The sequence below is a fragment of the Salmo trutta genome, chromosome 2, assembly GCF_901001165.1.
Source record: "Salmo trutta chromosome 2, fSalTru1.1, whole genome shotgun sequence".
NCBI classification, from domain to species: domain Eukaryota; kingdom Metazoa; phylum Chordata; class Actinopteri; order Salmoniformes; family Salmonidae; genus Salmo; species Salmo trutta.
The window spans coordinates 62,558,689-62,580,643 of record NC_042958.1 but is presented as its reverse complement, the minus strand read 5'-3'; the positions used below and the strand labels follow the sequence as shown (position 1 = coordinate 62,580,643).

Sequence of the window (21,955 nt, the reverse complement as noted above, 5' to 3'; positions counted from 1 at the left end):
GATCAGCATAAAGTGTCTGAAGTTTCACATCACAACAATGTAACACGGGTGTCGTTGTGTATTGATGACCAAAACGCAGCGGGAATGTGGATGCTCATCTTGTATATAATAATAAAGACAACACGGAAAAAATAACAAAACAAAGAGCGGCAGACGACAGTTTTACAGGCTATGACAACTAGCAGTGCAAAAAACAACTACCCACAAAACCCCAGGTGAAAACAAGCTCCTTATATATGACTCTCAATCAGGAACAACGAAGTACAGCTGTTCCTGATCGAGAGCCACACAGACAATAAAGAAATACACAAACCAGAAAACCCTAGAATACCAATAACCAGAACATACACCCCAAACCCTGGAACACATAAATAAAACACCCCTCTACAATACACACAACCCCCGGACCACATAAAACAAATACCCTCTGCCACGTCCTGACCAAACTACAATAACAAATACTCCCTCTACCGGTCAGGACGTGACAATGTGACTGTTAAAATGGTCAGTGAACTAAACATTAATAGACTGACCAGGTGAATGCAGGTGAAATCTATGATCCCTTATTGATGTCACTTGTTAAATCCCCCCCGCCCCTCCACATGCACAGAGCAGTCAAAGTTTAAGCACCACCTTCGCCCAATCCTGGTACATCCAAATAATCAGTGATGAAAACCCAAAACAATGGGTCTACTGCTGCTCGTTATCCTGTGCATTCCATCCCGTCACAGCCGATTCTCCGGTTTAGTCGCAGAATCTGTCCAGGAGAGATTAAGATCAGTCCATAGACTGCTTAGGATATCTAAGGTCATAATTTCGCTGAACAATCCTATTACGTTTAAATGAAAGAGTTACAACGTTTAAAAGGCCCATTAAAGGTGGTGCCAAACATTTTACATTTTACATTTTAGTCATTTAGCAGACGCTCTTATCCAGAGCGACTTACAGTAGTGAATGCATACATTTCATAAATTTTTTCTCCGTACTGGTCCCCCGTGGGAATCGAACCCACAACCCTGGCGTTGCAAACACCATGCTCTACCAACTGAGCCGCACGGGACCAAAGTCATGTGTGAAAATAGTCTGCGGTTGAAAGACTGAAGCCCTCGAAGCGTTTAAAGGTTATACATGTGACATTTCTACCTGCAAATCAGACGTGTAACATTTCTACATCAATTACATATCAGTTGCAATGAAGGAATAAAAATCTACCAGAGGAAAGCTGGGAGGTCTGGCTAGCTGTTGTGTGTAGGCTACATCTTTTTATGATTCGTTTGGATTCGCGAGGTTGACAACGTCAGTACAACATTCACATTACAACTCTTCGTTAAGTCCTTCCGGCAGTTTTTTTTTTTTTTAAATTTTTTTACATCCTGTGTGGTCTGCTTATTCTTCAACCATTGATATGTTCTAGGCTATTTTGAGCGCAGGTACTGGTGGAATGTCTACCAATGGCATGTCCATCCTTTAGCGAGAAATTGCACTGGTCACTCAAAACATTTCTAAAGTATAAATAGCCCACACTTTAGATGAGGCCACGCAAAAAGACTTAACTAAGGATTAGTAAATGGTTGATAAGGACCTATATTCAACATATGAATGGCATATTGATTAATACATTATGAATAAATGATTTACTAATCCTAATTATAAATGCATTATACCACAGCATTATTGAATAGTAATTTCTGATTGTCCAGAAGTGCATTCTAAAAATCGACGTTAAAAGCAGATAACGGGAGAGTTGGAAAAGTTATTGGGACATTTGCAATCATGACGCAATATGTGCCTACGCATGCAGACCGTACTTGCAACAAAGTTACAGAAAGCTAAACCAAGAACTACACAAACTGAAAATGGATGCATTGTAAATGCAGGTCCAACGGAGAAGAACTTAGCTAGCTAGACAGCATTGATCGGTCAGGCTTCATCTATTGTTATAGGCCTATGTGTGAAACTAGTATTGACATAGATCAGGTGTAGTTTCGATTGGCCATTCTCAGATGGCAATAAACTGTTGTGTTGGATGAAAAATGACATGCCCTCCCTCCTAAAACTGCTTATTACACAAGCTCTGTTTGTGATATCAAGATTCTAACAAAGACGGTGTGTTGAATAGACTTATTTATGAAAAGCCAAGGACCGGGGGGGCATGACTTTAAAAAAATGACAGAGTAATTAAAATGTTTAATTCATATGACATCAAAATGACGGTCTCTGCACTTGTTTGGAAACAAATCACTGAGATGTATAGATCAGACTCACCAGTCATCTGGGCTGAGAGCTCGCTTGTCAGTCTCTCTACTTCAATCTTCAGATCATGTACCTGTAGTTCTGAGATGACAAAGGACATGCAAATCCTGTGTTGGGACATTAGGCAAAAATGCAAGGCAGCTGTGGTGATACTACATGTATGATAGTACAGTATGAGGAGATGTAACTATCAAAATTATTCTGTAATAGTGGTTATGATTAAATAATAACTTTGTGATTATTGAAAGTCTGTCTCACCAAGTTTTTGGTTTAGTTCATCTATCTGCTTTAGTAGTTCGTCCTTATATACACATTGCTGATTGAGGACTTCTAGGTCACATTTTGTTTCCTGTAGTTCTTTTTTCAGTGCATCCACTTGCTTCTTACTCTTCTTCAGCTCACTGGCAGTGCTCCCGTCATCCATTTTTGTGTCTTTGAACCAATGTTTTGTGGTGATCTTATTCTGTTGTTTTGTGGCATCAAATACAGTTAAAAACAAACATTAAACTAGCAATCATTATTCTAAGACTATCAGACCCTGATTAATAAAACATTTAAGTGAAATCTGTGTTTCTCCATATTTGTATACCATATAGGTGATATGACACATTTCAATGGGTCAATAAAAAAACATTACAAAAGTATGCATGGGGAGTATGAGAGAAATGTACTACTAGTACACGTAGGTTGTTGGTAGGGTGAATTACCTTTGGCTGTATGTTCAGACCCCTCCAAATCGTACCGACTGCTTCTTTATTGCGAGGACAGTCCAGTAGTCCCTGGTTCTCATGAAACAGACAGTCCACTGTTATCATATCATCTCTGGTCACCAGTCTGCTACTGTCGGGTACTGTGCAGTCAGGGTTGAAGGAATGATGCAGCACCACCAAAACAACACGTTTACCAGCTGTATAGAGAGTGACCAAAAATTGTTTTAGCATAATAAAAAGCTAACAAATAAAATATTCAGGTAATTAGCATCTTGCTAGATACATAGGTCAACACTGACATGGATTTGATATAAAACATTTCAGATATATAGTATATGTCAATAACTTTCCTTCGTTACTTGGGATCTCCTGCAGTGCTGCTTCAATATCAGTCCCAGCACGACTGACGATAGGACAGAAAGTTATGATGACATCACTCTTCTCCGGGGTCCACACTTCAGTAAAGTCTCGTTGCATGGTGAGTTGTTTCAAAAAGTCCTTATGAGAACCCAAGGTATTGCCACAGACAACAGTGAAGAATGTTCTCATCCTTGGATTACCTGCAAGAGGATATTAAAGAGGGAACCTTTATTGTTAATTCCGTGACCTTAACCATTAGTGCAGCTGCATTATGTAAAAAAAGGTGGCGTATCAGCTCGGCTACTTTTTTATAACAGCTTACAACTTTAGAACTGACGGATTTTGATGAAATGTCAGACCAGAACATCTAAGCAAGAAAAACAACCAACGCCATCTGAGAAAGTAACATGTTGACTTACTATGAACACTGGACTCAGCCATTTTGTCTGCATAAAAAAAAAAGTTGAAATCATTACTACGCACATCATTAGGTTACTTACCCCCTTTATTTAACTAGGCAAGTCAGTTAAGAACAAATTCTTATTTACAGTGATGGCCTAGGAACAGTGGATTAACTGCCTTGTTCAGGGGCAGAACGACAGATTTTTACCTTGTCAGCTCGGGGATTCAATCTAGCAAACTTTCGGTTACTGGCCCAACGCTCTAACCACTAGGCTACCTGCCGCCCCTACTTAGTAGTATGGTTTTTGTTATATTTTCTCCTTCCCATTAAAAAAGGTCTATTAAAATTATTTTTGTAAATAATTTTAATAGGGCTCTATTTTACTCATGCTCATTTGTAATTTCGACCTGTTAAAGCTGGCACTCTTCTGTTTTCAAACCCTAGCGCCAGGATTGGTCATTTACCTGTTTTATATGAACTCGCTTGCGCTGAGGTGTGAGTGGTGGCAATATGTGTTATTAAAAATGCGCGCTAAAGTGCCAATTTCAGGCAGTGTTGGTGGGGATATTTAAGACCAACCAAAACCTGGTCTATTATGGCATGGATTTTGACAGCGGAAGCGCAGCATATCCAGCTGTGACGTACAGTGACCATTTGCCCATGGAACAAGAGTGATGTGCATTTTGTACCAGTAAACCTCTTATTCAGAAACATTAAAAAACAATTATTTTTAATAAAACATTCATTAAAAACCAAGCATAACCTCCCCTCTTCTCAATGAAGGCTATTTATTTTGTCCTGCCCAATGCATTCACCAACTAGTCACGACTATCATAAAGGGTTTGGCTCATCAGACCGCTTTAAAATAAATCTTACATCACCAAAGTTTTATTAGAAGATCAAGTTTGGGAGCATCCCCTTTTATCTATCTAGGAGGGTATTGTACATTACTTTAGCCAGCTACTGTTATTATTTTGGATGTGTGAAAACCCCTCCATGTAGGCTATATGCTCATCATGGAAGAAGAGATGACCTGGTGACACTCATATTTACAAACAATTGTGTTATTTTCCTGTAACAGTTGCTTGTATTCCGTTTCGTTTGTCAAGATGCCGATCCATAAAAGGTTTCTAAAATGGTCTACTAGTGAGGCTTTTGTATTATTCACAATTCACACACTGTAGTTCGTCCTTCAGTGCAGGATACTCTGTTCGGATTGTATCCATCCCCATTTCCAAAGAGCGCCTCTTGTCCGGCTACAAAAGACACACTCCTCCAAATATATTAAAGTTATTCCGTCCTATAACATCATATCATTGGTAGGCCTAGGCTATATATAGCCCATTCAGATGCTAACTACCTTTAGCGCCTATTGATGATAGAATCTTCTGGGTTGTTAAAGGACTGGTTGCATGATATATATTCCACAAATCTAATGTAGATTGCTGATATTCCATTTAAAGGAGTGTACAAAACATAGGTTTCTCCTGGATTCACTTGATCAGTCTATGATCCCTTATTGATCCCACCTGTTAAATCCACTTCAGTCAGTGTAGATTAAGTGGAGGAGACTGGTTAAAATCAGGATTGTTAAGCCTTGAGACATGGATCGTGAGCTAGGGTTTTGCTAACATGATTGCAGTGGCTGGAGCAAGATCGTAAGTGTTCGGTTGAGCAGGTATGGTCGTGAAGGAAACATGGAGAGGTCAGAGTTAGCCAGACTTGTAAATTGCGCTAAGCAACAGAAGGTTGGGTTTTGGAGAAACGCCATCAGTCCGTGCTCTGCAAGCAATGCAGCGGATGAACAAGAGCATGGTGAACTGAGATGTGATTATAGACAGCGAGGAAGGAGAAGCGCCGAATGTAGTGCGAAGATGTGTGTTGAGGAAGAATAGTGTCAGACATGATAAAGAAGAATCTGCACAAATAGGAATGACATCTGTGGAGAAAGTGGACCCTTGCCTTTTGGTGGATCCATTTGTGGTTTCAGGGTGGGTGAGAAAGGAGTTGAGGGCAGTTGAATCAGTGAAGGTAACCTGTGGTGGACTTGTGATATTTGTTTGTGTTTCTTCTGACCAGAGGGGGCAGGCACACAGCGTCACGCAACCTGGGTCAAGATCTGTTTCTTGCTTTGCTTTTAGGAACAGGGCACCATTACATTATTTCTGGGGTAGCGTTAAATGTGGAGGTGGAGCAATTGAAGTTGAAAATTCCTGGTGTTTGTGACGCCCGTCGTTTGGTGCGACGCAGAACCGGTGGGGAGCATGGTAAAACAATGGGGTCATTGTCAGTCCTTTTGAGTCAGAGTCTCTACCAGACCTAGTCATGTTAGGATATATCAGTTATCCTGCTTTTGTGCAGAATCCACTGCACTGTTTCAGGTGCAACGTTTATGGTCATGTTTCAGCAGTGTGGGAGGGAGATTCCAAGATGTGGGAGGGCATGGGACAGAGGATTGTGTAGTTTCAGTGGATAAAGTTGTTTGTGTCAACTGTAGGGGTGCTCATGCTGCTGGGGATCGAAGTGTCCGGTGTGAGATGGGCAGGTTGAAGTGGTCAGAGTAGTGCTGAGTGTGTCGTATGCTGATGCAGTGAAGAAAGTGGAGGAGGATGGGTCAATGGTGATGGATCCTGAGAGGACCCCAGTGAGCAGTATATTTGTGTCAGCACAGAGGGATAGGGCAACGAGTGAGAAATGCTTCAGTAAGGATGGCTTCTTAGCATTCATAGCAATGGCTATTAACTGTACCGCAGAAATGGAACGTAAATCAGAGAATAGATGTTATGGTGGCTGATGCAGAGAAGTATTTGGGTATACGAGATTCGATTTTTTTGTTGTTATTCTGTCTCTCACTGTTCAAATAAACCTACTATTAAAATTATAGACTGATCATTTCTTTGTAAATGGGCAAACGTACAAAATCAGCAGGGGATCAAATACTTTTTTCCCCCACTGTAGACATGGAATCACTAGTCACTTTAATAATGTTAACAGACTGCTTTACCCAGTTCATATGTACAGTGCGTTCAAAAAGTATTCAGACCTCTTTCCATTTTCCACATGAAAAGAAAAATTCCAGTGCCCCTGTGACAACAATTTTGGACCCCCTTGTGGCCCCCCTAAATGTGGAGTATGAAATAATTTTTACATAACTAATTTTTGCTATGTTCTTTTTTTACATCGGTTATTAGACAGTGGCAACGATGATGATTATGAACATGGTCTTTTGCCTGCTAATGCCTGCAATGCAGTCTAGAAAACGATATGACAACAATAACGTCTAATGTAACTGGCCCCTCTAACAGTACAACTGGCCCCAGCTTGGCCCCCCCAGTTGAAATGTTCTAGAACCGCCACTGCTTTCTGCTACTAAGATCAGTAAACTGTAGGCTAAACTGACAACGGAGTGAAGAGCAGAAATTCCAACTAGCAAGCAAGTCGCAGCAATGAAGATTTGAGTGTGGTGCGCGTTCACGCGAAGGGGGTGGGGGATTTTCGGCACAACACCGGTTTTCGGTTCAGGTATGTGAGATGTAATGTACACCCCAATTAGACTGATCGAAATCCTCAATATTTCGGTTAATGATTTTCAATTTGGGCGTCATTATTTATATATACACTTACTCTTTCAGAACTACTAACGCGAGTGGGACGGTAGGCTTCGTGACAATGACAAGAGCAGCTGCGCTAAGATTTACCATTGCGTTAAGTTTGTTAAAATAGAGCCCCTTACCTTTAATGGTCTTCCACTTCAGATTTGTATTTATTTTTTATTTGTATTTATATTTAACCAGGAAAGTCAGTAGCTGGTAAAAAATAGCTGATTTATATCTGCATCAATGTATGACAGTCATAAAAAACAACTATCCCTTCATAAAACAATATCTAAATCACCATCATCCGAGGACAAGAAGTCTGACCGAAACACTTTTACTTTCGCTTTTCCTCAGGTGAACACTTTTACTTTCGCTTTTCCTCAGGTGCTTCTGGAATGTTCATGGGTGCAGTCCAAACACTTAAAAGACACCATATCCCCTCAGCCCTCAAATTAAGTGGACACTTCTGATGACTGCAGGGCAAGGGGCGAGGAAAGAATGATTTTTAAATGGACCGTCCTTACCCGGAAATTCGTAACTCGTTCATCCCGCAATGATTTTGTTTGCTGCTACCGGTAGCTTGTGGGTGCTTTATATGCGCTACAGTCAATTATGATTGCATATCTACTTACATTAAATATATCATTATTAATATACGCATACTGTATGATAGCTAGTAAATGAATTAGCTAAATAACGTTAGAATGCCTAGCTGGAACTTCTGAAGAAGGAACATTTTTTATTTCTACAATTTCCAAAAGATAACCAAACAAAAACATAATTACTTTTACGAGACATGTTTGTGCCGTCCTGTGCATTAGTAGCACAATGTCTAACTTATTTACATTCGTTTTTACTTTACATACGTTGACTCCATATTGACGTTGAGGTTTACATATTTGGCTGACTTTTCTTAGCGGATGTACAATCGTCGCAAATTGAATTATGGGGAGTTTCAGGCCCCGAAGTGAACATAATTGTACACCCGCAAATTCGACTAAAAACGAGGGCTGAGGGGCTTACGTTGCAAACTTCCCTTGCTTGGCTAATCATTTGAACCGCCCGCCAAGATGGCGACAGGCATAAGACGAGGGTGTGTCGTTTATGAGTTTGAACAACATTTACGTCATTTAGCAGACGCTCTTATCCAGAGCGACTTACAAATTGGTAACACAAACCATATTTCATTTCATCTCGGCAAGGCCAAACAAGAGGAAATGACTGATTTTAGAATTTCTCGTTGAAAACCAAAACGAAAGTTGGGCATCAACTCGTTCTCGTTTATGGTTTCCAAATCTAGTAACAGATAACAAATAAAGATAAAATTGATTAAAATATATATATATTTTTTCATACCTGGAAGTACACGCACCCTAATATAAGATTCACGGTGCATAGCGGGTGTGTTTACAGTCTGAGTTGTGCTGCAGTGTAAGCAGCACAGATAAATGATTAGACATTTGTGTGACAGGAAGATAAAATTAGTAATGTTAGCTAAGATGCCTAACTTATGATGCCAATAGAACAAACTCCACAACAAATTAACAAAGTTGGTGTGTGCCCGCAGGAGAAGGGCCACAGTACTGTATCTGAGATGATCATCATGAACTTCATCATGAACTTCATACATCAGCCAATATATTAAGTTTAAAATCAGCCTTTTTATTGGTGTGGGTTTAATTCACAAACCTCCTTTTCTGCTAACTGAAAGGCAGATCTAGTAAAGGCATACTGGTGAGGATACTAAATGAATTGCTACGACAATTGGCATACCTTTCAGGGCTGCTGATGATCAATGATACAGAGAAAGTCTGATATTACTTAATTACTGATTTCCCCCCACACTTCTCTCATTCACAGGACCATTCGCTCAGTCCAGTCACTCAGCCCTGTCTAGAAGCTCTCAAGGTCCTTCATTACTTCCTCCTACAACACCCTGATGAGAAGCAAAAAGCCTGGCACCATGACTGTAAGTTTGCATATCTCTCTAACCCTGCTGTACCCTACTGTGCTATGACAATCTGACTCTAGAACAGTATTACACAATTTAAGTGGAATGCTCAACAGTGATTATTGATCTCTCTCTCTCTGCCATCCTCACAGTTCACACTCAGATGGTATGTAGGCTGATTGATGGCACCTACAGGCCTGTTTGAGGGACAACTGGACAGAACATATCAGAATGCTTGGACCTCAGCTGAAACCCTCTTCTCCTTCCCTATCGTTCAAGGAAAGCCCCTTCTTTACACTTCCTGTTTGGAATGATGCTTTCAAGGTATGTCACTTTCTCATGTTGTGTGGTATTACCTATAGATTACTCTTTACTTGTTACCTATGTGTTAGAATACTTTATTTTTATTTTGTACCTTTATTTAACTAGGCAAGTCAATTAAGAATAAATACAATGACGGCTTACCAAAAGGCAAAAGGCCTCCTGTTGGGACGGGCTGAGATTAAACATTTAAACTAAAATAAAAAATATAGGACCAAACACATATCACGACAAGAGAGACACCACAACACTAGATAAAGAGAGACCTAAGACAACAATACAGCATGGTAGCAGCGCAACAGGACAACATGGTAGAAACACAACATGGCAGAAGCACAATATGGTAGCAGCACAAAACATGGTACAAACATTGTTGGGCACAGACAACAGCACAAAGGGCAAGAAGGTATAGACGACAATACATCACATGAAGCAGCCACAACTGTCAGTAAGAGTGTCCATGATTGTGTTTTTGAATGAATAGATGGAGATAAAACTGTCCAGTTTGAGTGTTTGTTGCAGCTCGTTCCAGTCGCTAGCTGCAGTGAACTGAAAGGAGGAGTGACCCAGTGATGTGTGTGCATTGGGGACCTTTAACAGAATGTGACTGGCAGAACGGGTGTGGAATGTGGTGGAGGATGAGGGCTGCAGTAGATATCTCAGATAGGGGAGAGTGAGGCCTAAGAGGGTTTTATAAATAAGCATCAACCAGTGGGTCTTACGAGGGGTATACAGAGATGACCAGTTTAGAGGAGTATAGAGTGCAGTGATATGTCCTATAAGGAGCATTGGTGGCAAAATGGTAAAGAACATCTAGCCTCTTGAGAGCACCCTTACCTGCCGACTTATAAATTATGTCTCCGTAATCTAGCATGGGTAGGATGGTCATCTGAATCAGGGTTAGTTTGGCAGCTGGGGTGAAAGAGGAGCGATTACGATAAATCTAGACTTGTTTCCTCTAACTTTGGCCTGCAGCTTTGATATGGGCTGAGAGAAGGGCAGTGCACCGTCTAGCCATACTCCCAAGTACTTGTATGAGGTGACTACCTCAAGCTCTAAACCCTCAGAGGTAGTAATCACACCTGTGGGGAGAGGGGCATTCTTCTTACCAAACCACATGACCTTTGTTTTGGAGGTGTTCAAAACAAGGTTAAGGGCAGAGAAAGCTTGTTGGACACTAAGAAAGCTTTGTTGTCGAGCGTTTAACACAAAATCCGGAGAGGGGCCAGCTGAGTATAAGACTGTATCATCTGCATATAAATGGAGGAGAGAGCTTCCTACTGCCAGAGCTATGTTGTGTCCCTTTCAAATAATTGTAATGACCCCCTCCACTGCCCCCTCCAGGATACATTAGGGGGAAGTTGCTTTGCTGTTGGTACCAATCCCACACTGCCAGGCTGTCGGACAACATCAATGAATTTATCCCCCTCATCCTAAACTTTTTGCTACCTCTTGTTCAACTGCTCTTTGATTAGATTGGTTTAATTAAATGTTTACATTCGCTTCAAGTGTGCTTTTTTACTGAATGTTGACACATTTGTGGAGTTTGACATTTCAAAGGGTAACTTGAATCATAAAGAAAATTTTCCAGTTGGTTTTGGTTCAGTAAAACACCAATCCCAGTCCTAATTTTTACAATGTGCACCAATGTGGTATATCTGGTATTATTTGTAGTAAATCTCGCTTATTTGTGCCTCTGGTCTGGAAACTCAGTCATATTTTTAGACCTATTTTCAACTTCAGTATCCAAAATGTTCTGGCTGCTGCCAAAGGATGGAATACAAAGCCGGCTTTGTATTCATGTTACCTGATGAAATTGCTGTACAATATGATCTTGTTGCCATCTGATGCACATTCAGATGTCATAAATCACCACGGCAGAGTTCTCCCTGTCCTATGCCGTGCCTTGATTGTAATGTTGATATCTGTACACCCTGGCCCCAATTCTGACTTGTGCTCTGATATCTGCTTCACTGATTTCTGCTCTCGTAAAAGCCTGGGTTTTCTGCACGGTAACACTAGAAGCTTATTACCTAAAATGGATCAATTGAAATTGTGGGTTCACAGCTCCAATCCAGATGTGTTGGTCATTACTGAGACGTGGTTAAGGAAGAGTGTTTTGAATACTGATATTAACCTTTCTGGTCATAACTTTTTTCGGCAAGACAGATCTTCCAAAGTTGGGGGAGTGGTAATCTTTACCAAGAATCACCTTCAGTGCTCGGTTGTCTCCACCAAGTCTGTCCCCAAACAATTTGATTTGCTGGTTTTAAGCATTCAACTTTCAAATAGCTCTTTGTTGACTGTTGCTGGGTGCTACCGTTCTCCATCAGCCGCGGCCTGTACCCTACCTGCCCTAAGCTCTCTCCTGGCCCCTTACACTAAGTCTGAATTTGTCCTGCTGGTGACTTAAACTGGGACATGCTTAAAACCTCTCTGGGGTATGCGGGACGCTTGCGGGACACACTATTCAACAGCCAGTGAAATAGCAGGGCGCCAAATTCAAAACAACAAAAATCTCATAATTCAAATTTCTCAAACATACAACTATTATATCCCATTTTAAAGATACACTTCTCGTTAATCCAACCACATTGTCCGATTTCAAAAAGGTTTTACGGCGAAAGCATAACATTAGATTATGTTAGGACAGCGCCTAGACAAGAAAAACCACACAGCCATTTTCCAAGCAAGGAGAGGCGTCACAAAAACCAGAAATACAGCTAAAATTAATCACTAACCTTTGATGATCTTCATCAGATGGCACTCATAGGACTTCATGTTACACAATACATGTATGTTTTGCTCGATAAAGTTCATATTTATATCCAAAAACCCCATTTTACATTGGCGTGTAATGTTCAGACATTTTTGACTCCAAAAACTTCCGGTGAATGAGCACATAAATTTACAGAAATACTCATCATAAACATTGATAAAATATTCAACTGTTATTCAAAGAATTATAGATACACTTCTCCTTAATGCAACCGCTGTGTCAGATTTCAAAAAAGCTTTACAGCGAAAGCACACTTTGCAATAATCTGAGTACGGCGCTCAGTCACAAAACCAAACCCGCCATTTTGTGGAGTCAACAAAACTCAGAAATAGCATTATAAATATTCACTTACCTTTGATGATCTTCATCGGAATGCACTCCCAGGGATCCCAGTTCCACAATAAATGTTCATTTGTTTCGATAAAGTCCATCCTTTATGTCCAAATACCTCCATTTTGTTCACGCGTTCAGTCGAGTAATCCAAATCCACTGTGCTCTTGCAGTGAGTTCAGACAAAAAGTCAAAAAAGTTATATTACAGTTTGTAGAAATATGTCAAACGATGTATAGAATCAATCTTTAAGATGTTTTTATCATAAATCTTCCATAATATTCCAACCGGACGATTCCTTTGTCTTCAAAAAGAAAAGAAACACAGCTAACTCTCACAGGAGCGCGCACCACTGAGCTCATGTCATTTTCTCAGTCATCTGATTCCAATGGCTCTTATTCTCTCCCCATTCACAGTAGAAGCATGAAACATCGTTCTAAAGACTGTTGACATCTAGTGGAAGCCTTAGGAAGTGCAAAATGACCCCACAGACACTGTATATTGGATAGGGAATCACATGAAAAACTACAACCTCAGATTTCCACACTTCCTGGTTGGATTTTTTCTCAGGTTTTTGCCTGCCATATGAGTTCTGTTATACTCACAGACATCATTCAAACAGTTTTTGAAACTTCAGAGTGTTTTCTATCCAAATCTACTAATAATTTGCATATCTTAGCTTCTGGGACTGAGTAGCAGGCAGTTTACTCTGGGCACCTTCTTCATCCAGATGTCAAAATACTGCCCCCTACCCCGATGAAGTTAAACCACCTGACCAAGTCCTAAAGCAATGGGACTCCCTAAATCTTTCTCAGATTATTACCAATCCCACAGGTATGACTCCAAACACCCAGAAAAGGCTACTCTCCTCGATGTTATCCTCACAAATAATCCTGATAGGTATCAGTCTGGTGTTTTCTGTAGTGACCTTAGTGATCACTGTTTTACAGCCTGTGTTCGTAATGGCTGGTCAGTGAAACGACCTGTCCTGATTTGTCATAGACGCTTGCTAAAAAACTTTAATGAGCAAGCCTTCCTTCATGAACTGGCCTCTGTAAAATGGTATAGAATCAGCTTGATCCCCTCTATCGAAGACGCTTGGACCTTTTTTGATATTTTCAGTGGTATTGTTAACAAACATGCCCCAATAAAGAAAATGAGAATTAAAAAAAGGTTCAGCCCCTGGTTCAACCGTGATCTTGGAGAGTTACTTCACCTCAAGAATTGCATTTGGCGAAAGGCTTGGCACACGGATACTCAGGCTGACTGGCTATCGTTCAGGAAAATAAGAAATAAGTGCACTTAGGCTTTCCGGAAGGCCAAAGTTAGTTACTTTTTAAGGAGCAGTTCTCTCTCTGTGGGTTTAACCCAAAGAAGTTCTGGAAAACGGTTAAAGTCCTGGAGAATAAACCCTCCTCCTCACAGCTGCCCGTGTCCCTTAATTTTGATGATGTGGTTGTTACTGACAAGAAGCACATGGCTGTAAGGGGTGCGTAACTGGTGACAGGGAAGTCAAACACAGGAGAGCAGAACTTGGTGAATAGCCGGAGCAGTTTAATATATAAAACTAATGGCATACAAAATAACAAACACATGGGTACAAAACCCGTAGCGCACCAGTAACACATAGCACAGGTACTTACAATAAACAATTCCCGACAAGGACATGGGGGAAACAGGGAAAATATACAACATGTAATTAGGGAATTGAAATCAGGTGAGTGTGAAAACAAAACAAATGGAACATGTTTGTGGCTTCCTGTTTCCGGTCACAATTTGCAGACTTGTTTACGTGCTGCTGTGCATTTTGTTGCCGATCTTACTTTGCTACCTGACAACTTCACGGTTTTTACTTTTTCATTACCGTATATTTTTAGTTTTTCCCTCACTCAACTTTTTTCGTTCAACTTTTTCACCCCGGAGGTTTTATCTGGACATGGTTCGTCAGGACTTCAAACAGCCGGAGCTAAGTAACATTAACACGATGCCTTCTAATTGCAGTCGTTGTACTTATAATATACAGGAGAACGATCGCATTACGGCGAGGATAGCTGTGCTGCAAGCCCAGCTTCAGATGCAATCGTTAGGAAAGGGTAATTTCAGTGTAGGAAAGGATGAAACAGCGTCTGTGCCACCAGTAAGTACAGATAGTAACGTAAGTATAAACCCCCTCGCACGGTCCCCGCAGCCGGACAACTTTCTCATGGCTTCTGGAGGGAAACGCTGTAGGAATGCTCAACCGGTGTCGCTTATTCAGCCGACAGAAACTTTCAACCGGTTCTCCCCATTAAGCGAGTTGGAGTCGGAGGCCGAGACTTCTCTGGTCTCTGCTCCTCCCGTTATGGGGTCTGAGACGCCGAAGCCTCCCACCATTAGTTCTGACAAATTGAAAACCCTAGTCATTGGCGACTCCATTACCCGCAGTATTAGACTAAAAACGAATCATCCAGCGATCATACTCTGTTTACCAGGGGGCAGGGCTACCGACGTTAAGGCTAATCTAAAGACGGTGCTGGCTAAAGCTAAAACTGGCGAGTGTAGAGGGTATATTGTTATCCATGTCGGCACCAACGTCGGCACCAACAATGTTAGGATGAAACAGTCACAGGTCACCAAGCGCAACATAGCTTCAGCGTGTAAATCAGCTAGAAAGATGTGTCGGCATCAATTAATTGTCTCTGGCCCCCTCCCAGTTAGGGGGAGTGATGAGCTCTACAGCAACAGTCTCACAACTCAATCGCTGGTTGAAAACTGTTTTCTGCCCCTCCCAAAAGATAGAATTTGTAGATAATTGGCCCTCTTTCTGGGACTCACCCACAAACAGGACCAAGCCTGGCCTGTTGAGGAGTGACGGACTCCATCCTAGCTGGAGGGGTGCTCTCATCTTATCTACGAACATAGACAGGGCTCTAACTCCTCTAGCTCCACAATGAAATAGGGTGCAGGCCAGGCAGCAGGCTGTTAGCCAGCCTGCCAGCTTAGTGGAGTCTGCCACTAGCACAGTCAGTGTAGTCAGCTCAGCTATCCCCATTGAGACCGTGTCTGTGCCTCGACCTAGGTTGGGCAAAATTAAAGATGGCGGTGTTCGCTTTAGCAATCTCACTAGTATAAAGACCTCCATCCCTGCCATTATTTTAAGAGATTGTGATACCTCACATCTCAAAATAGGACTACTTAATGTTAGATCCCTGACTTCAAAGGTAGTTATAGTCAATGAACTAATCACTGATCATAATCTTGATGTGATAGGCCTGACTGAAACATGGCTTAAGCCTGATGAATTTACTGTGTTAAATGAGGCCTCACCCCCTGGTTACACTAGTGACCATACCCCCCGCGCATCCCGCAAAGGCGGAGGTGTTGCTAACATTTATGATAGCAAATTTAAATTTACCAAAAAAAAAAAAAACGTTTTCGTCTTTTGAGCTTCTAGTCATGAAATCTATGCAGCCTACTCAATCACTTTTTATAGCTACTGTTTACAGGCCTCCTGGGCCATATGCAGCGTTCCTCACTGAGTTCCCTGAATTCCTATCGGACATTGTAGTCATCGCAGATAATATTCACATTTTTGGTGACTTTAATATTCACATGGAAAAGTCCACAGACCCACTCCAAAAGGCTTTCGGAGCCATCATCGGCTCAGTGGGTTTTGTCCAACATGTCTCTGGACCTACTCACTGCCACAGTCATACTCTGGACCTAGTTTTGTCCCATGGAATAAATGTTGTGGATCTTAATGTTTTTCCTCATAATCCTGGACTATCGGACCACCATTTTATTACGTTTGCAATCGCAACAAATAATCTGCTCAGACCCCAACCAAGAAGCATTAAAGTCGTGCTATAAATTCTCAGACAACCCAAAGATTCCTTGATGCCCTTCCAGACTCCCTCTGCCTACCCAAGGACCCGCCCAGCACCCGCCCTGGTTGTCCAACAGCAGCCCGTTCAGCCACCTCAGCCGCCGCAGCTCTACCCCCTAACAAGACCTGATACGACTGCAGGACCAACAGACCCCTCAGAGGCAGCCCCAGCACAGTAGGAACCCATTCTACACACGCCTAAAATGACTACTGTTTCCCTGGACGGAGGACAGACTTTATCAGACCCAGCTGTCTGGACTGTGTGATTGTATAAAATAACATTACCCGCCCATCACTGATTAGACAGCCATCAATAGTTGCGCGCAGAAAGCTAAAGGGTCACTGGAAGACTACAGGCATTGATTGGATAACTTTTTCCGCAAACACAGTGGCATCAGACCAGCTACAGACGGTCATTGAACACTGTAAACACGCTGAGAGGCAGCAACTGTCTCAAGAAGATAAGACGAAACAGAGAATGAAAATGGGAGGGTGTGAAACTGCAAGCTGCACAGCTGGCCTTCTATCAAGGACAGGGCCAGCAGCAGCAGGCTCAGGGAGGACCTCAAAATGATGGACAGAGAGGAAGAGGTAGAGGGAGACAAAGAAGGGGAGACAGTGCTGAAGGATGGGCTTGACAACAGACACCACAGATAATAGCTTGACCTGCTATATCTGTGGCCGGAGGGACATTTCACCAGAACATGTCGAAGCAAACCTACCAAACGGGGTGGGGGGGGGGCTGGAAAACTGGACCACCGCCGAAAATGACCTTTTACAACCCACATATGGCTGACGCGAGGTAGTGACAGTTGACACTCTTGGACAGCATTTAAATATTTGTTCAAGCCCCTGTGAGGAGTCAATGGTTTGTCTCTTCGTCAGTGATGAGTCAATCAATTTTCTAGTAGATACTGGCGCTGCAATGTCTGTCATAAATTCAAAATCTATGTCCAAACCTCCCATGTGAAATGAATCAGTCAGCACTGTGGGAGCCTCAGGAGTGACTATGAAAGAGTTGTTCACGATGCCCCGACCTGTTAAAGGTTGACGACATGCATAAAACATCAATTCATTTCTTCTGTAAATTTAGCAGGAAGAGATCTTCTCTGTAAGTTGGGAATTAACATTCTTTGTAAAGAAAAGGGCCTCACTGTTATACAGCCTCAGGGGACATGCCATCTCACGACGCTGTCTAACTGGCCCAACGTGTGATTGGTATGCATGGGACATATAGCACAATGACGGATCACATTGTGACCCAATTGAAGAGATTTTATCAACAGCTGTTGGAAACAAACTGGTAGTTTTATGCCATAGACTGACTTACATTGCACCACTGACGAGAGATTTATATTATGAACAGAACTGGCTGACAGGAACCACACCCCAAGAGAACTTACTATGCAGTGACATGAATAGTGGGCCCCAATTTTGCGCTCTTAGTGTGAAGATGTCTAAAGAACAGGCTTTATTTTATATTTTTAGTGACAGGGTACCACATGTTTCAGCAGCTAAGGCTACTGTTATAGCCTCGCTACTGTATATAGCCTCGCTACTGTTATTTTATTTCTTTACTAACCTGTTATTCACCTAATATCTTTTTTGCATTGTTGGTTAGAGCCTGTAAGTAAGCATTTCACTGTAAAGTCTACACCTGTTGTATTCGGCGCACGTGACAAATAAACTTTGATTTGATTTGACAGATGACGTTGCCTGGGAGGATACTGGTGTCTGGTTGAAACCTGTCTTGCAGGTTACTGACTGGGAAGTTAGAACGGATGGGTCTAAATTCTCCACGAGCACACATTATGTGTGCCTTACTGTTGGGTTGCTGCTGTACAGCGAGGCGTGCATGGTTTAGATAATGCAAAACCAAATAAACAGATGGTTTCCATGGAGACTGAGTCACCCTTGTTGGCTGTTCTCCCAGACTCTCTGTGGGATAAAGATAAGTATGACATTGGGCAAATGAGGGGGGTGAAACCGCTTACGTCACACCTGAGACCACACAGACCAGGCCAAGCCCAGTATCCTCCGAGTCAGGAGGCAGTGTGGGAGATTGCCCCTGTTCATGCTTCATTGGTAGAAAGGGGAGCAATGGTGCCTTGTCCAGACTCTCCATGCAACACCCCCATTCTTCCTGCCCGAAAGGCTTCAGGTGATTGGCGTTTTGTTCAAGATCTCAGACCTGTTAACGATGCAGTTCATGCAAGCGCTCGTTGTGCCAAACCCCGTTACAGTACTATCTGCAGTGCCAGCACCAGTTGTTGATTTGGCTAATGCTTTCTTTAGCATTCCCGTCGCTCCAGAATCACAGTTCTGGTCAGCCCTTACATTTTTAAACAAGCGTTGGACTTGGACCGTTTGCCCCTAAGGTAAGCCCCTAAAGTTATACGGTATCACCTGCAGTGTTTTTTTCTGCTGCTTTGGCGAACAATTTAGAGGGTTTCATACCCCCTGCTGGGTGTACGTTAATACAGTATGTCAACAACCTTCCTTTCCTCATGAGAGCCAGTTTCATCATAGCGCTTGATGGTTTTTGCGACTGCACTTGATGAAACTTTCAAAGTTCTTAATGTTCCATATAGACTGACCTTCATGTCTTAAAGTACTGATGGACTGTCGTTTCTTCTCTTTGCTTATTTTAGCTGTTCTTGCCATAATATGGACTTGGCTTTTTACCAAATAGGGCTATCTTCTGTATACCACCCCTACCTTGTCACAACACATTAAAACACATTAAAACAAATAAACTTTTAACAAGGCACACCTGTTAATTGAAATGCATTCCAGGTGACTTCCTCTTGAAGCTGGTTGAGAGAATGCCAAGAGTGTGCAAAGCTGTCAAGGCAAAGGGTGGCTGCTTTGAAGAATCTCAAATATAAAATATATTTTGATTCGTTTAACACATTTTTGGTTACTACATGATTCCATATGTGTTATTTCATAGTTTTGATGTCTTCACTATTATTCTACAATGTAGAAAATAGTAAAAATAAAGAAAACTCTGGAATGAGTAGGTGTGTCCAAACTTTTGACTGGTACTGTGTGTTGACACAGGAATGGCAGGCTATTGTTGAGCCTGGCTGCCTGACAATGTTGATGTTGTACAGCCACTTTCTGACCACATGATGGCGATGAATGACAAGATACAGTGGACTCCAGGGGGACTGAAGGAGAACCATTAGTGTCTTATACAGGAACTACGGCTGCCACTACCCTAGAGAGTGCTAAATATACCGCCACATCTGTCATCCCAAGCTGCAGAATTGTTTGCTCAAACTTGTGCATGCATTTTGTTAAAGGATACTGTTATGATGTATACTGGCAGCAGGTATGCATTTCGGGTTGTGCATGACTTTGGCAACATGGGTTCTTCACCTCATCTGGGAAGACAATTTCACATTCGAAATTGGTTGAAAACTTGTTGGGAGGCTATTTTGTTGAACTTCATGTCTCTGTTAAAAACATGTTGTTTTCGCTACAGGATGTTTCTGATCTGCAATCAGGTGCATGGCCTGGGGAAGTGAGCCAATGTGTCAAAAGGGAGAAGTAATGGTAGAAAAAATACCTGTACTCTCGGGCGCTGAATTTAAGTAAGCAGAATTGAGTTGACTGATCTTTGGATTTGAATTTAAGTGAACCAAATTTTATTTAAAATAGGCCTGGAATTAGTTAACTGGTTGATCTAAGAGTTGACTGCTGTTAAGAAATGTAGATACTGTTAAAGAACTAAACAAATGAGGGGGTACCCCATGAATTAATGTGTGGACGCACACAATACCAGAATGATTGCTGTCGTGACGTTGTATTAGTTAATGTGACGACTGTTGCTCATCGAATGATTAACTGTTTATAATTGCGTGATTAAATGAATCAAGCAATGAATCAAGCAATTATTAACTCATTAACCTGGGGCACCATGGGAAAATTCGTTTTATTGAGTTTCTATTTCCCAAATTAACTCAAAGAATATCAGAATATTGGTTTTACAACAGTCGCCAAATTAATCAATTTCCTCTAATGTCTCATTTCTGAACGTCGCATAATCCGGGAATCTGCACGAACCCGGGCTACACCAATGAGTTTACCACACCAATCTTATTATTTATTTACTAGCAAGCTAAAATGATGATAAAAGATACACATACACAAAACACAGTCTAGGCTATTCATTAGGACTTAGTATAAAGGGCCAACACACTATAGCGCGTGTTACCCAAAATGGGGATTTAAAAGAGAGAGAAACAAAGAAAGTACACGAGAGAAATATACATTTGGGTTCATTTGTCAGCTATGCTTATTTAAACCCTAGCCTTGCTCCGAACTGCCGCTCTTATGGGTCAGAATATAATGATGTAATTACGTGTTGGAGGTCTCAGAGGGGCGTCCCGCTCGGCTCGTTTAGGCTTCTCAAGGACACACTGCTCCGACGCAACTCTCTGGTTGTCCTCACGATGTCAGTGTCCCTTTTGGCTTAGTGGTCTGATTCCTCGTCCTTGCTTTGAAAGGGGGCTTCTGAGGACAGACAGCTCTGTAGCTCAGAGCTCACAGCGTAGGAATGAGACAGCGTAGATACCACGATTCGATGAAGAGTGGAGGCTAGGTGGTTCGGCTTGAATTCACCCGCTTAGACACAGCTACTCATCCGTAGCTTGGGTAGAAAAATATTTATTTGTCTTCAAACTTTGTGTTGCGTTATGGGGTTCGTTGACCATTCAGACCGTGGCTGCAGCCTGGGGTCAGTAGTCTGATATGTTAATTCTTCAGTTCCATGTCTTATACCTTCTGGTCAGAAGTGGGCGTAAATGCCTTTAGGGCAATTCTCTGGGCGTACCAATTCTCTGGGCGTACCAAGTTAAGGGACAAGGCCTAGATTTTACTCAAATCCAATTTTAGACACTAACTTCACATCTCATCTTTACCAAAACATTCTCTTTGATTTGGATATTTTCCACACAACGTACAATGTATAAACATCAGGCATATACTGGGAAAACTCTTAAAGGTACAATGTTTTCATCATAATGTCATCTGTTAACCTTTAATAATAAAACAAAAATGACATACATTTTCATATTCCATCTATTGTTATGACCACCATTGTGGCTGACGGAAACCATTGTTCCAAAGTCCCTTTATTGCATGTTTAATGTTCTGAGGCCAGTTCTCCATAGTGAGGACAAAGGAATTTCTCTGTGGCCTAAGACTATCATGGGCGTGAGGGGTCATAAAACCCCCACATCTTCAGACCCCTAGATCTCTCCTCCTCTGTTGGGGGTTGAGAGATACCCTGTAGGATTATGGTCTCCTGTAACCTGACCTGATCAGGACAGTCATGACATTGCAAATTAATGATTGCATAATGATGAACTGTTGAACAC

The 21,955-nt window shown here is 41.8% G+C and overlaps 2 protein-coding genes across 9 annotated transcripts in view; one reads left to right on the top strand and one right to left on the bottom strand.

The window, feature by feature from the left end:
* Positions 1–85: 85 nt before the first annotated feature.
* LOC115160140 (uncharacterized) lies at positions 86–8,733 on the bottom strand. 3 transcript variants are annotated; one of them, XM_029710498.1, is made up of 7 exons: positions 8,679–8,733; positions 3,743–3,769; positions 3,314–3,523; positions 2,961–3,160; positions 2,512–2,716; positions 2,266–2,334; positions 86–757 (listed from the first exon to the last, which is right to left on the bottom strand). In XM_029710498.1, exons 1-7 carry the CDS (start codon positions 8,716–8,718, stop codon positions 726–728), a joined length of 783 nt encoding a protein of 260 aa, XP_029566358.1. In that variant the 5' UTR covers positions 8,719–8,733; the 3' UTR covers positions 86–725. The 3 variants fall into 3 exon arrangements, with proteins under 3 accessions (XP_029566358.1, XP_029566367.1, XP_029566376.1); XM_029710507.1 differs by lacking the exon at positions 8,679–8,733 and adding an exon at positions 7,460–7,788; XM_029710516.1 differs by lacking the exons at positions 3,743–3,769; positions 8,679–8,733 and adding an exon at positions 7,460–7,788.
* LOC115160113 (heparan sulfate glucosamine 3-O-sulfotransferase 2-like) overlaps positions 7,126–21,955 on the top strand; it is a 42,607-nt gene continuing 27,777 nt past the window's right edge. For 2 of the 6 annotated variants that reach the window (XR_003869009.1, XM_029710460.1), the window contains exons 1-3: positions 7,126–7,248; positions 9,183–9,291; positions 9,426–9,597. Coding sequence is in view for 2 of the 6 variants with exons in the window: in XM_029710460.1 (XP_029566320.1) it covers positions 9,584–9,597 (14 nt within the window). In the remaining 4 variants the exon portion in view is untranslated. Of the gene's footprint in view, positions 7,249–8,785; positions 9,057–9,182; positions 9,292–9,425; positions 9,598–10,938; positions 11,103–18,631; positions 18,947–21,955 lie in introns of those variants that run through there. The other 4 variants (XR_003869011.1, XM_029710475.1, XR_003869010.1 and 1 more) reach the window with 3 other exon arrangements.